General features: G+C 38.8%; 1 protein-coding gene across 3 annotated transcripts in view; it reads right to left on the bottom strand.

Moving 5' to 3' along the window:
• Nucleotides 1-11,049: 11,049 nt before the first annotated feature.
• NANS (N-acetylneuraminic acid synthase) overlaps nucleotides 11,050-16,954 on the bottom strand; it is a 101,647-nt gene continuing 95,742 nt past the window's right edge. For 2 of the 3 annotated variants that reach the window (XM_067139160.2, XM_067139161.2), the window contains exons 5-6: nucleotides 11,662-11,888; nucleotides 11,050-11,475 (exon numbers count right to left, since the gene is read on the bottom strand). In XM_067139160.2, coding sequence (XP_066995261.2) covers nucleotides 11,119-11,475; nucleotides 11,662-11,888 — 584 coding nt within the window. In that variant the 3' untranslated portion in view covers nucleotides 11,050-11,118. The remainder of the gene's footprint in view (nucleotides 11,476-11,661; nucleotides 11,889-16,954) is intronic. The other variant, XM_067139162.2, reaches the window with a different exon arrangement.

Genomic DNA, 16,954 nt, shown 5'->3' with positions numbered 1-16,954 from the left:
ACAGACAGAATGGAATTTAGTTAGTCCATTCGCACAGATATTAATTAGCACTGATTCTATCGGTTAGTTTATTTCAGCGCCCCTGCTAACTGCTGCAATTACAATTCAAAACTATACACAGAATAATGTCCACCTCTGTAGCATAATGGTTAGCATTATTAGCTGCCATCCTCAGGGGCCTGGGTTCGTTTCCCAGTACTGTCAGAAATTTAAGATTGACAGGAGGGCTGATATGTGGCTAAATAGGTACATGCAGCTCACCTCCATTAATGATGTGTTGCTATGTCAGGATGAAATCTATGGTTCTTAGAGGAGTGTACAGCAGTGGGTTTCTTTTCATTCCCTCTTTTTTTTCCCTTATCTTTTAGATTCTCTTGTACAACAAACTACATCCTCTGCACATATACATCAACATTCAAGTTTCACATTGTACTTCACAATGACCACCTCTAAGGTGAGTACATTTAACTTTAAATATACACAGTCAATCTCAGACAGCAGCCAAAACAGCTACACTACCTCGGGATGAGGACACGAATGTACAAAATATGTTATAATTCTGCAGTTTAAGTCTTTCTATCCTAATTAATGGACTCTAGTCTCTAGCACACTGATTTTCAGTCAAATATTTGGTGACATTAAGAAAATTATTAACGCGTCTCTGTATTTTCCATGAGTGGCACATACTCTTAGCAATTCGATCAAGACAAAACAAGGGAGCTTGGAACATTTTTTTTTTTTTTTTAAATAGGCTGAAATCTCAAACCAGACACTTGGTAAACCCCTGACTAACAAGCCACTGGCTTGGTTCTTGGTGACCTACTTTCCATCAATGGCTTGTAACAACTCTCCTGTTTATGTCCAACTGCATAATTACCACATATTATAGTCGGGCATTACTGCATAAATTATATATTCATTGTCTACGTTTTTTATCAGAATTAGTATCTATTTGTTACCTATTCAATACCTTTATAAATTTCATAATATCTTTAGATTATTTTATATGGCTATGGGTATATGTTTCAGCTTTTTTGAGCCATCATCAGTCACTAAATCATCACGGTTGGTTAAGATATAAGCTAAAAAATATAGAATACTTACATAACCTGTCTGTTGTACATGTTCAACATTCAAAAATAATCGGAAAGAGACCCAAGGGATTACCTACGATGGGCTGACGCACTATACAACACAATGAAGACTGTTAATCTACACCATAACATGGTCCAGGAGTGAATCAAATGTACACAGTATATCTCCATAATGGACTCTGCTGCTAGTTGGGACAAAATACTGATGAATCATTTTGGGAGCAAAAATTAATTACGATACACAATAAATAAATATATTATTTCCATATTCATATTTCATCTGCCATTATCACCTGACATAATATTTCCAGCTCTCCAAAACGTTATTCTAGAACATGTAAAAATGACATCAGTATCAATACATACAACATCCAATAGGAGTTAGGTTATTTAAATACATCTTCATATTGACATTGCTATTGAGGTTTATACATAATCTGATAAAATCTGTTATTTATTTGAATGCAAAATATCAGGTGAGAGAAAAATAACCATATCCTTAAAATTTAAAACATTCTATCTGAACATTCTTTTTAAATGTGCTTTTAGCATCCACATACCATTTCTGAAGACATTTGTTTTATCAAATCAATGGTAATGTATTTCAAACAAATCAAAGCAGTAAGAAAATTCTACTTGCAAAAAAAGTGTCTTTTTCAGATTGGAATTAAGAAGGAAATTTATTTGCTCCCACCATATAAGGTTTATTGATAGTACCTTTTTTGTCGCAGTATTGAAAAGGTGCAAAAAATTACACTGCTTGAGCCAGATCATTATACCGTGCAAGTTACATGCACCTTCTTTGCTGGAAGTTCTATTATCATATACAACATCAACTCCTCTGTAAACTGAGTCATACAGTAAGTACAGAAATATAATACTTACACTACCCAAACTTAACCATAAATACTGCTGTAAATGGGCTGAGTGGCTCAGACGATTGAGGCACTGGCCTTCGGACCCCAACTTGGCAGGTTCAACCCTGGATCAGTCCGGTGGTATTTGAAGGTGCTCAGATACGTCAGCCCCGTGTTGGTAGGTTTACTGGCACATAAAAGAACTCCTGCCAGACTACATTCCAGCACCTTGGCATCTCCGAAAACCGTAAAAGTAGTTAGTGAGACATAAAGCCAATAACATTATTAATACTACTGTACACTATTATGATAACTTGCCAGTATTTTTTAATCAAACAGTTAAAACCAAATCGACCGGCTCTTTGGCTGAATGGTCAATGTCTAAGCCTTGGGTTCAGAGGGCCCCAAATTTCATTCCCCACCGACTCGGGGATTTTAAAAGTGTCTACTTAACCTCTGACACAGGGACTGGGGGTTTGTGTTTGTTCCAGCACACAATACACCACACTACCAACCACCACAGAAACAAACAATAGTGAATATGTAACTCTATATAGGGTTACATGAGGAAGGGCAATCAGCCATAAAACAAAGCCAAATCAACTAATGACCCCACCAGAGTGTGGGAAAAGCAGTAGAATATTCAGGAAAGAAGGTGCAATGAGTTACGATGAGGTTATGCAGGTAGTTAATTCACATTGTTAATTAGTTCTTGATTTGTAAGAGTAAGGAAGAATCAGATCAGTCATGGAGAAAGGAATTATTTTATTTAGATTTGTTCAAGAGAAGGAAATAACTATTTTTCCACCAAAGGACACCAATCGTGTCCTCCTAATTTTGTTTATGTCAACTACCTTCCAAGTTTAATAAACATACAGTTTTAAATAAAAATATACTGCAACATTTTCACAAAATAACATTTTGAAAGAAATGGATTTGATCCCTTTCTCCACTCACTAGCACTTTTCAAGCAAGTATTAAGTTTCTTTATTTTAAATATTATAAGAATATGTATATTATTAATTATTAACCAATCCCGGCATTTATGACCAAAATAAACAGAATAATACTGTAGTACTACGAGTTCCATTTCACATGTCAATACTTTAAGACTTGTCATTGAAAGTGACTTAGTAACTATTCTGAGCATGGAAAAACAAAATAACACCTTATTGCAGAATATTAGTTACCCTACATTAATCAAAATGAAACAGGGGAAGATGGATGAAAATCCAACATTCTTGATCAATTTCAGTTTACCAGAGTCATCCCTTCAGAAACTCTTCAAGACGTTGCCTCCTCATCTTGCATGTCTATAAGTTTTTGGAGATCCTTCATTTACTTGTTGTTAATGGGAGGTTTTCCAGTGAGATACAAGTTTTCCAAGTTTGTGGAGAATAATGTGTGTTTCTTAGCCAGCTGAAATGTGCAACTAATATGAATGTATGGAAGAGCTTTAACCATGCCCGGCGTATCACTGCACTGGGATAAGTTGAAACACTGTTTCTCACGTTAAGGAATCTCTCTCTTTGCTCTTTCTGGAGACTACACATTTTTCTTGTAGTGATGAGGCCACCATTGATCAACATTCATTGTAATTTCTGTTTCCACCATTATCACAGAGACACTGGATATGTTGTTGACTATTACATACATACATACATTATCATTATAGACTGTTATGCCTTTCAGCGTTCAGTCTGCAAGCCTCTGAGAATTTACTAAACGTCGCCACAATCCTCGATTTGCAACTAGTGTTGTGGCCTCATTTAGTTCTATACCTCTTATCTTTAAATCGTTAGAAACAGAGTCTAACCATCGTCGTCTTGGTCTCCCTCTACTTCTCTTAGCCTCCATAACAGAGTCCATTATTCTCCTAGGTAACCTATCCTCCTCCATTCGCCTCACATGACCCCACCACCGAAGCTGGTTTATGCGTACAGCTTCATCCATCGAGTTCATTCCTAAATTAGCCTTTATCTCCTCATTCCGAGTTCCCTCCTGCCATTGTTCCCACCTGTTTGTACCAGCAATCATTCTTGCTACTTTCATGTCTGTTACTTCTAACTTATGAATAAGATATCCTGAGTCCACCCAGCTTTCGCTCCCATAAAGCAAAGTTGGTCTGAAAACAGACCGATGTAAAGATAGTTTCGTCTGGGAGCTGACTTCCTTCTTACAGAATACTGCTGATCGCAACTGCGAGCTCACTGCATTAGCTTTACTACACCTTGATTCAATCTCACTTACTATATTACCATCCTGGGAAAACACACAACCTAAATACTTGAAATTATTGACCTGTTCTAGCTTTGTATCACCAATCTGACATTCAATTCTGTTGGATTTCTTACCTACTGACATCAATTTAGTCTTCGAGAGGCTAATTTTCATACCATACTCATTGCACCTATTTTCAAGTTCCAAGATGTTAGACTGCAGGCTTTCGGCACAGTCTGCCATTAAGACCAAGTCGTCAGCATAGGCCAGGCTGCTTACTACATTTCCACCTAACTGAATCCCTCCCTGCCATTTTATACCTTTCAGCATATGATCCATGTAAACTACAAACAGCAAAGGTGAAAGATTACAGCCTTGTCTAACTCCTGTAAGTACCCTGAACCAAGAACTCATTCTACCATCAATTCTCACTGAAGCCCAATTGTCAACATAAATGCCTTTGATTGATTTTAATAATCTACCTTTAATTCCATAGTCCCCCAGTATAGCGAACATCTTTTCCCTCGGTACCCTGTCATATGCTTTCTCTAGATCTACGAAACATAAACACAACTGCCTATTCCTCTCGTAGCATTTTTCAATTACCTGGCGCATACTGAAAATCTGATCCTGACAGCCTCTCTGTGGTCTGAAACCACACTGGTTTTCATCCAACTTCCTCTCAACGACTGATAGCACCCTCCCTTCCAAGATGCCTGTGAATACTTTGCCTGGTATACTAATCAATGAGATACCTCGATAGTTGTTGCAATCCTTCCTGTTCCCTTGCTTATAGATAGGTGCAATTACTGCTTTTGTCCAATCTGAAGGTACCTTACCAACACTCCACGCTAATTTGACTACTCTATGAAGCCATTTCATCCCTGCCTTCCCACTATACTTCAACATTTCAGGTCTAATTTCATCTATTCCTGCTGCCTTATGACAATGGAGTTTACTTACTATCCTTTCCACTTCCTCAAGCATAATTTCACCAACATCATTTTCCTCCTCCCCATGAGCTTGACTGTTTGCAACACCACCAGGATGATTTCCTTTTACATTGAGAAGATGTTCAAAATATTCCCTCCACCTCTCCAGTGATTCCCTGGGATCTGTTATGAGTTCACCTGAATTACTCAAAACACTGCTCATTTCCTTTTTCCCTCCCTTCCTAAGATTCTTTATTACTGTCCAGAAAGGTTTCCCTGCTGCTTGACTTAGCCTTTCCAGGTTATTACCAAAATCTTCCCATGACTTCTTTTTGGATTCAACAACTATTTGTTTCGCTCTGTTTCTTTCATCTACGTACAAATCCCTGTCTGCCTCGGCCCTTGTTTGGAGCCATTTCTGATAAGCCTTCTTTTTACGTTTACAGGCTGCTCTCACTTCATCATTCCACCAAGATGTTCGCCTTTTTCCATCTTTACACACAGTTGTTCCTAGGCATTCCCTTGCTGTTTCTACTACAGCATCCCTGTATGCCACCCATTCACTTTCTATATCCTGAACCTGCTTACTGTCTACTGTTCGAAACTTCTCACTAATCATATCCATGTACTTCTGTCTAATTTCCTCGTCCTGGAGATTTTCTACCCTTATTCATTTGCAGACAGATTTCACTTTCTCTACCCTAGGCCTAGAGATACTTAGTTCACTACAGATCAGATAATGGTCTGTATCATCGAAAAATCCCCGAAAAACTCGTACATTCCTAAAAGATTTCCTGAATTCAAAGTCTGTTAAGATATAGTCTATTATGGATCTGGTACCCCTAGCCTCCCATGTGTAGCGGTGAATAGCCTTATGCTTGAAGAATGTATTCGTAACAGCTAAACCCATACTAGCACAGAAGTCCAGCAAACGCTTCCCATTCCCATTAGCTTCCATATCTTCCCCACATTTACCAATCACCCTTTCGTATCCTTCAGTTCTATTCCCAACTCTCGCATTGAAATCGCCCATTAGCACTATTCTATCCTTGCTGTTGACCCTGACCACGATGTCACTCAATGCTTCATAAAACTTGTCAACTTCATCCTCATCTGCACCCTCACATGGTGAATACACAGACACAATTCTTGTCCTAATTCCTCCCACTGACAAATCTACCCACATCATTCGCTCACTTACGTGCCTAACAGAAACTATGTTGCGTGCAATGGTATTCCTGATAAAGAGCCCTACCCCAGATTCTGCCCTTCCCTTTCTAACACCCGTCAAGTACACTTTATAATCTCCTATCTCTTCCTCCTTTTCTCCCCTTACCCGAATATCATTTACTCCTAGCACATCCAGATGCATCCTCTTTGCTGACTCAGCAAGTTCTACCTTCTTTCTTCCATAAGCCCCATTAATATTGATAGCTCCCCATCGAATTCCATTTTGTTCGCCAAGTTGTTTCCAAGGAGTCCCTCGCCTGTCAAATGGGAGTAGGACTCCATTACTCCCATAGGTCCGAGGCTTGCTTAAAGTGTTCTGAGCTCGGTAAATTCATGAAGCAGGATGCTGCCCTACTTGCACATAGTCCAAGTGAGGATCTCTCCTCTAACGGGTTATGGACCACCGGTGAATTGTGTAGTCCTAGCCGCCTGAGCACAAGGAGGGCCACGACTCAGAATATGTCCGAGATGCCCACTCCCATTCCATAGCAACTGGTATCCCGACTCTCAGGACCACTTACTAGGCCACTCAGCCGTTGCCCATGGTTCACAAACTAGGACGTGACTACAGTAACCTGACTATTATATCCACATTTTCCTTTGGAGCATTCTGTATTTTCTTCTTCAGTACTCCAAATATCTGGTCACATGCAAGAAAGGAATGGTATCTTTATGGAAAGAGGTGAACAATTTCTTAGATATTAATGAATTGTTTGTTCCCAGGCACATACCCATCAATGATGATTTTTGTTCCACCCAGGTGTTCCGTCTGAAAACAAGTGAAGTTTAGTTGTTTCTTTGGACAAAATTAGGGTACCGTACAATAAAGGTATATGAATGAACCTTGTTTGTGCCCTTTTTGGCCTCACCCTCATGATACAGATATACAGTGAAATGCTTAGTTTTGAGGTTGTAAATACAAAAGCAGTTCACTTACAACTGTTGTAAGTAAATGCTTATGGCAGAAGCATTTTTTGCAGGAGTAATTTCTGCATAAAATCAAAACATATTTCCTGAAACATTGTTTTCTATCATACACCAAGTCTCAATTCTCTTCAGAGAATTATAAAATTTCTTGTTCCATCTTTTGTGAATATCAAGATTTGCCTGGATTGTCCTTTCACTGCTGGTTTTTTTTTTTAAATTTTTTTTTTTTACAAGTTGCTTATCGTCGCCCCGACACAGATAGGTCTTATGGCGACGAAAGGACAGGAAAGGGTTAGGAGTAGGAAGGAAGCGGCCGTGGCCTTAATTAAGGTACAGCCCCAGTATTTGCCTGGTGTGAAAATGAGAAACAACGGAGAAACATCTTCGGGGCTGCCGACAATGGGGTTTGAACCCACTATCTCTCGAATACTGGATAATGGTCACACTTAAGCGACTGCAGCTATCGAGCTCGGTCAATGCTGTTTGATATACAGAGAGATTTAATTTTAGTTCCTCAGACTTACTACATACGTCAACCTGAGGATGACCAAAAGGGTAGTTAAAATTTCCTCAGCTGCAGTCGCTTAAGTGCGGCCAGTATCCAGTATTCGGGAGATAGTAGGTTCGAACCCCACTGTCGGCAGCCCTGAAGATGGTTTCCCATGGTTTCCCATTTTCACACCAGGCAAATGCTGGGGCTGTACCTTAAGTAAGGCCACGGCCGCTTCCTTCCCACTCCTAGCCCTTTCCTGTCCCATCGTCGCCATAAGACCTATCTGTGTCGGTGCGACGTAAAGCAACTAGCAAAAAAAAAAAAAAAATTTCCTCGCTGGGGTGAGTGACCCACTCATGTGAAAAAATAAAACGCTGTAAAATAGACTTTTCTAAACATAAATATCTATACACTTCTAAATATTTCAGTGTGATTTAATAGAATCTCATGGTGTTCTTTTAAGAACAAAACATGTCATTATGTTTTAATGTAGTTGTTTCTTTTGCAGGTATAATACTGTTACCATATGTTTTCTTGCAGGCAGTTTATAAATTTATTACTGAAAATTAATTTCGGCAGACTGAGGAACCTAACAGCTACAAAATATGAGGGCTGTTGCGCTGTCAGGTACCGCTCTTGTCGATATGTAGTGTGCATTTGATGGGCATCCAGTTGGGAATGTTGTGGCTGTGTGGCACTGAAGTGAAGAGTGTCGATTTCACCGCTCTGAAGCATGTTTTCAAAAGGTATTCGTGGATCAAAATTGAGGTTGCCTGTGGCAAAAATGCATCAGAATGTTATCGAGGATTACGTGAAGCCTGTGGTGAGAATGCATTACCGTAGAGAACGGTTGTGCGATGGGTCAATGTGTTTCATGTGGGTCAGAATGAGACTGTGGATTTGCACCACACAGGTCAGCCATCCATTCCTCAAGATCAGATTGACATCATGAGTAGTCTCGTTTCTGTAGATAATCAAAGGACTGTCCAGGAACTATCCATAGAGGTTTGTCTTAGTCATCAAACGGCAAATACTGACGAAATGACTTTAACTGAGATAAACTGCATCCCGTTGGGTTCCACATCAACTCACTGACGTATGGAAATGGCACCGGTATGCACTGGCTGGCATCCACCTGGACAGATACCACAACAAATGAAGCACATTTCTGCAGCGTACTGTCACCATCGATGAGACGTAGGCACAAGCCTACGAGCCTGAATTAAAGCGTCAGTTGAATGAATGGTGTCACCCAGGTTTGGCATGTCCACACAAATTTCAACAGGAACCCAGTTGAGTGAAGCTTATGCTGATAGTGGCATACGATTACAAGGGTGTTATTCTTACGGTTGCTGTGCCTGAGGGACAAATTGTCAACAGTGACTACTATTGCCGATTTCTGATGTGATATCTGCGTCCGGCAATGCAGCGCAAACATCCACGTTTATTGCGAGACTATGCACGTTCTCACATTGCAAACAATGTCAAGCTCTTATTGCAACAGTGGCATTGGGAGGTCTTGGAACACCCTCCTTACTCACCAGACATGAGTCCTTATGAATTCAATCTGATTCTGAAGTTGAAGGAACCCCTCTGAGTCCACTGATTTCCTGACATGGCACCTGCACTCCGTGCAGTAGGGCGCTTCGTCACTGTCATCAACAGAGAATGCCTTGCCAACAGTCCCCAACAGCTTCCCGACATTTGGCAAAAGGTAACAGACTTTATGGGTGACAACATTGAAGGAATGTAATGCAATTATACTCATTAGTTCATTAACTATTGCGTTCCATCAATACTGCCACTACTTTATTTACAGCCTTCGTATCATTCTTTGCACTATGTTTAGTTTGAACTTAAGGTGCAAAATAAGACTTACCTGTAAAAACAGTATTTTGAAAAAATACTTTGGGGATTGTGCCGAGGTTTGAAATTTACACAGAGCTGCCACCTCCTATACCTTTGTATTAAAAAACTGCAAAAAAAAAGAGGAATATATCAAATTTGATACAATTTGATACAATTTGTCTGGGTCAAAAAAGAATTCAACACTTGATGTAGCATATATAGTAGCCTCTGTGGCTCAGGCAGCAGCATGCCAACCTCTCACTGCTGAGTTCTGTAGTTCAAATTATGGTCACTCCATGAGACATTTGTGCTGGACAAAGCAGAGGCAGGACAGGTTTTTCTTTGGGTCCTCCAGTTTTCCCTGTCATCTTTCATTCCAGCAGCACTCTTCAATATCATTTCATTTCATCTGTCACTCATTTATCACTTTATCACTGACCCAGAGGAATGTGATAGACTTTGGTAGCCGGTCCAGTTCCTATCCTCGCCGATAGATGCGGGGTTTATTCATTCCATTCCTGACATGGTTGAAACTGTAAACAGGCTGTGGATTTTTGTTTTCATATAGCATATATGATACATGGGTACTGAAGAGGAAGTTTTACAAAAACTGACTGGAATAAAACTGGTCATCTTGGTAAAAACCAGTGATATACTGTAGGTGCTTAAACATTACAAAACACCTCAAGCCATATGAAATTCCCCATTTTCCACGTTTCTGTATAAGGAAATTTCAAATGTTTATACATTTTTCAATCATAATTGAACATTTTTCTTGAAATAAACTTTACACGCACATAATCAAACAGTTACTTAAACAAAGAATAAAGAAGAGAGCAAGAAAGAGTTGGGAGTTGATAATCTCATCACTTTGCCTCTTAAAACAACAATCTCCACCACTGTCTTCAATCATAATATTATATGAAGTGGAATTAATGTTCAGGATAGACACATACGGGGAAGAGGCAAAAAATAGGAAAATGACAATGTTACGATCATTGTGGGCTACCACATAAAAATCCGTCTTTCTATACAAAGCCTTCTAATGTAATTAAGAGGAAAGCATATAAGTAATAAATTCATAGATGTTTGTTTAACACTTTCTTTTTTCCTATTAACTTGGGCAATAAGAAAACTGCTGGAATATCACTAATTAGGTTTCACTATAGAATGGCTTTACGTCGCACTGACACAGATAGGTTTTATGGCGACGATGGGATAGAAAATGGCTAGGAGTGGGAAGGAAGCAGCCGTGGCCTTAATTAAGGTACAGTCCCAGCATTTTCCTGGTGTGAAAATGGGAAACCACGGAAATCCATCTTCACGACTGCCAACAATAGGGTTCGAACCTACTATCTCCCGAATACTGGATATTGACCACACTTAAGCGACTGCAGCTATCGAGCTCGGTCACTATAGAATGAATCAAACCTGTAAATTGTCTTTAAGAAAATGTATTTACTCAGATAAAATATTTCCTATTTTAAGGTCAAAGCTAGCATATTTGCTTTGAGCAATTATGAAATATCTGTCAACAATATACTCTCATCCTCCTCAAGATTTCGCGTCAATATCATGCCAATCAAGTTTTTTATTATGTCTGCCGGGCATCCTTTCGGATCTGCTACTTTCACTTTGAGATCATTGGGCCCCAATCTCATACCCACATGCATTTTTCGTGCTGCTACTATGGTCTTCCCCAACTTCATATAACATTCATGCTCTGAAGGCTGCAGTTGTTTTACAGGTTCACCCAGAGCTACCTCAACCAAACGAACTTGATTCACTAGTTCTTGAAATTCACCAGGAGTTAGTGAACAAATGTGATCAGTACCTTTCCAACTTTTATCCAAGGTAATATGGCGTTCCAACAGCTGGAAGAAAGAAATAATGCCATGTTTAATGTTTTCAGAAATATAAAGGAAAACAAATTTAATATAGGCTAATTACTGTCCTGTAGATCTACTATATGCAACATAACAGATGAACATATTATTTTGAACTACATTAAATCCATACATACAAACTAATTATTTCAAAGAAAGAACCAAAGACATTACTTTTGCTCCCAGGGCAACTGCTGCAACAGATATTGGAATGCCAATCTCATGGCCCGAATATCCAACATGAATATCTGGAAATACCTGCTTGTACAAATTTATCACTTTGAGGTTCACATGTTCTGCAGGCGTAGGGTATGAAGAGACACAATGCATAAAGCAAAATCTTGCAGCATATTCCTTCACTGCCTGGTAAATACTTTGGACATTCTGGAGATTTTGCATTCCTAAAACATAAGTTGTAAGAACTGTTAGTATTTGATCACTTGTTGACAGTCATTCATACACATCCATACCTATTATACACACAGATAATGACTACAACGAAGAAAGCTAATATTACTCTTCACATCTGTTTCAGGAAGCCTAAATTAGTTTAACATTGTAACATCGTACACGTACACCCCATCAGCGGGTATGTAAATAAATAGAGTTGCAATTCTCTGTGACAGGTAGAACAGCTGCCAGAGTGCATTAGTGTTGTTCATGTTTAGTGTTGTTATAATATAAATACTATAGGTAATAGTTGGGTCCACCCTGTCAATACATTCTGAAATTCGTAAGTTTATTATACAATTATTTTGACTCGTACATGTTCTGGAAGACACCACTCACTTCATTATTGACTTCTACATCACAAAACAGAACTTCCCATATTCTAGGATTTAACTTATACCGACAACATATTTAAAATAGAAAACTTTTTTTTTTTTTAAACACACACTGTTTGTTGTTCTTACTGTGGTAATACACTTCAAAAGCATATTAAAAAGTCATCTGGTTTTTCTTGGATATACTCAGAAGAAGTTAAAATCTGTCTTGTTGCTGTTAAAAAACCTTTTTAAAATGATCTTATCCTCCTTTGAAGTGTTAGACTTCATAAGACCTATTATGAACAATTGCCTTCGATCATAACACAAGATGGCGGCTTGTCATATTCAGATGTTGGTAGTTCTCTGAGTAATACTTGTGTTCTCGATAGTTAAATATGCCTATGGTCCAGTTCGTTTGTGCCAAAGTGATTACAGTACTCTTAAGTTTGACAGTGTGCGAGACACAGTTTGGGGAAAGAATCCTAGTGATTAATAAATGCAGTTTATCTGGCCTCGTGGCTTCTCTCAACGGCTTGAGGTACTCGGTGTCGCCACACCGAGGTGAAAGGTGCGCCCACGACCAAGGCAGGCTGGCTCATTTGCAGTTATCCAGCTATGTACTAGCCGTCCTAGCCTCTCCGGAGATGTACAACTGAACCCAGGATCCAACCAAAGCAATAAAAGTATGACATTTTTCTATCAAAATGTGAGGAGTATGCGTAACTTGCTTGCTGACTGTAATGCTGGACTAAGTGAAGGGAACTATGACTGTATTTGTATTTGTATCAGCGAAAGTTGGCTTAACGAAACAGTAGCTGATACTGAAATATTAACAGACAGTTACATTGTATTTTGTAAGGACAGAAATTCCGTGAACACTTCAAAACTGGATGGTGGAGGTGTTTTACTAGCTGTGAAGCCTGACCTTGGACCAGTATTGAATCCTGAGCTTGACGAGAATTGGGAGGGTCAAGTAGTGAAAGTCAACCCTCAACCCGGTCATGCTATCTTCATTGTGTGCTGCTACCTGCTTCCAGATGAAGTGAACGACCAGCTTAGTGACCTACGTCAAACATTGGGAAATATTACATCTGTTCTCAACTCACGGGACAATGTTATTGTGTGAGGTGATTTTAACTTGAGCCAATTTGCTTGGAAAATTGATGAGTCATCAAAAGTACAACACATTATCAAACAGAGAAGCGAGGAGTTATTCTTAATTCTAGAAATTATTAATGAATTCGATCTCAGTCAGGTCATTACAAAAATGTCAGTAGGAATGTAGCGATTGAAAGCAATGTTATCATATAAAAGACTCGATCAAATGAAACACCGCACACTTTCAACGAACAGTACTACGGTGATGAAAATCATGAAAATCATTTTTCGTCCGTACTACGGTGCCGATCTAAGAGTCCAAAGTTCCAGAGCTGGAATAACCAGGTCGCAGACTGCCGTGAACACTCCTCTGTCATTATTCCGTTAAACATGCACGCTACTCATTCCAATCAGTGCCTCAGAGTATGGAATGAATAGCTCGAATACTATGATGAACCAGTGTGTTACGAACCAGATATATCAGAAAATGTATGAACCAGAGGAATGGCATGCTAAAGAAGAACGTTATCTTACTCCCCAGCTACCTCCCGCCAATATACAGGCAGGCTGTTTCAGTTGGTACGACCAGGCGAGTTGGCCATGTTGTTAGGGGCGCGCAGCTGTGAGATTGATATATACAGATTTATCGATAAGACCACTAATGACAAATAACTTATTTGAGAATAACATTTCAGGCCTTCCCATAAACTACCATTTCACTCAGTGTGAATAAAATAATTTATAGCCTAGATTGTAGTGGTTCATCACTCGACATTACATGACGATTTTCATTAAATTCTCTTCAGCCGTTTTCTCTTGATGCATGTATATACATACATACATACATACATACATACATACATACATACATACATACATACATACATACATACATACATACATACAGACGGACAGACAGAAATTACGGGAAAGTAAAAAATGCATTTCCTTGTTACTGTGGACATGACAGATACAGAAATACCATTCATTTCAAATTCTGAGCAATGTACAGGCAAAACACTTATTTTATATATAGATTACATTTCAGGCCTTCCCCTAAACTACCATTTCACTCAGTGTGAATAAAATAATTTATAGCCTAGATTGTAGTGGTTCATCACTCGACATTACATGACGATTTTCATTAAATTCTCTTCAGCCGTTTTCTCTTGATGCATGTACATACATACATACATACATACATACATACATACATACATACATACATACATACATACATACATACAGACGGACAGACAGAAATTACGGGAAAGTAATAAATGCATTTCCTTGTTACTGTGGACATGACAGATACAGAAATACCATTCATTTCAAATTCTGAGCAATGTACAGGCAAAACACTTATTTTATATATAGATTACATTTCAGGCCTTCCCCTAAACTACCATTTCACTCAGTGTGAATAACATTATTGATAGCCTAGATTATAGTGACCTATTCCCCAACTTTGCATACCAGTTTTCGAGAAGATACAACCACTATAATAATACAATACATTTTTGACAATTAAATTTTAGGCCTTCCCCTAAACTATCATTTTTCTCAGCGTGTATAGCCTATATTGTAGCGACTTATTTCCCATGTTTGTCTACCGATTTTCACTAAGACACGACCACTGATAACATAAATATTTGAGAATTACATTTCAGGCCTTCCCCTGAACTATCATTTCACTCAGCGTGATTAAAATAATTTATAGCCTAGATTGTAGCGGTTAATCACCCGACTTTACATTCTGATTTTCATTAAATTCTCTTCGGCCGTTTTCTCGTGATGCGTGTACATACATACAGACAGACAGAAATTACGGAAAAGTAAAAAAAGGATTTTCTTGTTACTGTGGACATGACCGATACAGAAATACCATTCTTTTCAAATTCTGTGCAATGTACAGACAAAACTCTTATTTTATATATATAGATTACATTTCAGGCCTTCCCCTAAACTACCATTTCACTCAGTGTGAATAACATTATTGATAGCCTAGATTATAGCGACCTATTCCTCGACTTTGCATACCAATTTTCGTGAAGATACGACCTCTAATACAATAAATATTTGACAATTAAATTTAAGGCATTCCCCTACACTACAATTTTTCTCAGCGTGTATAGGCTATATTGTAGCGACTTATTTTCCATGTTTGTCTACCGATTTTCATTAAGACACGACCACTAATAACATAAATATTTGAGAATTAAATTTCAGGCCTCCCCCTAAACTACCATTTCACTCAGCGTGATTAAAATAATTTATAGCCTAGATTGTAGCAGTTCATCACCTGACTTTACATTCCGATTTTCATTAAATTCTCTTCAGCCATTTTCTCGTGATGCGTGTACAGACAGACAGACAGACAGACAGACAGACAGACAGACAGACAGACAGACAGACAGACAGACAGACAGACAGACAGACAGACATTACGGAAAAGTAAAAAAAAGGATTTTCTTGTTACTGTGGACATGACCGATACAGAAATACCATTCTTTTCAAATTCTGAGCAATGTACACACAAAACTCTTATTTCTATATATATAGATGAAAGCTATGCAGAATACAATTTCAGATCACTTATGTATTACACAGCTTTACTATACTGGCTATGACAACAGAGATTTTCAAGAATTTAGGCTTTTGTTGTTTAGTCAATATCATTGCCAAGCCACGAAAAAATGGGTGAACAGATTTTCATAAAAATCGGTGTGTAAATTCGGAGAATAAAGGCACTACACACAACTCTAGATATAATTGTATTCACGTTGATGAAATGGTAGTTTAGGGGAAGGCATAAATTTAAATCAGAAATATCTATGTTATTAGTCACCCTATTGATAAATACTACATAACAAAAGTTATATATACCGGGGAAGGTGACCGTGCAGTCAGAGGCGAGCAGCTGTGAGCTTGCATCCGGGAGATAGTGGGTTTGAATCCCACTGTTGGCAGCCCTGAAAATGGTTTTCCGTGGTTTTCCATTTTCACACCAGGCAAATGCTGGGGTTGTACCTTAATTAACACGTTGGCTGCCAGAGCGGTACATTGTACTGCTGAGTGAGTTTCTCATGAGGCCATGGCGGTACAAAGTACCTCTGACAGGTGTTGCTATATGACTTTCGCTGCCGGGCCGGCAGACCGCTGAGCTGTTGAATTCGCTATGCTAGCATACCGCTATGGCCTGGTACCATATCCTGGCGTGCTTGGTTTCCAAAATATAGTCTTTATATTTTATTAATCCAACTTCCTTTTATTGGCAATTATGTGAGTATCTGTCCAACCAGTTTAGCCTTGCGCTTAGGTGTGCCGTGTTAGCTAACTCGCAAACACAAGATTTTGGAGATTGTGGGTTTGAATCCTGCTGTTGGGAAACCTGGTTATGGTTTTCTGTGATTTCCCATTTTCACCCCAACCTTAAGCTTACCTAATCAATAGGCGACACTGATTCCTTCCAAATTGTTGCACCCATACCTGAGCTGTTTTCTATGCTTATCACAGTAAATATAGCGTTAACATGAGTGTATTTGCATTTTCTAAATTGACAACATTCATTGACAACATAGCAACATTTTACATAACCACTG

This window comes from Anabrus simplex, chromosome 2, assembly GCF_040414725.1.
Source record: "Anabrus simplex isolate iqAnaSimp1 chromosome 2, ASM4041472v1, whole genome shotgun sequence".
Lineage (NCBI taxonomy): Eukaryota > Metazoa > Arthropoda > Insecta > Orthoptera > Tettigoniidae > Anabrus > Anabrus simplex.
Note: the sequence above shows the minus strand (reverse complement) of the source record. Positions and strands in the feature narration are given on the sequence as shown.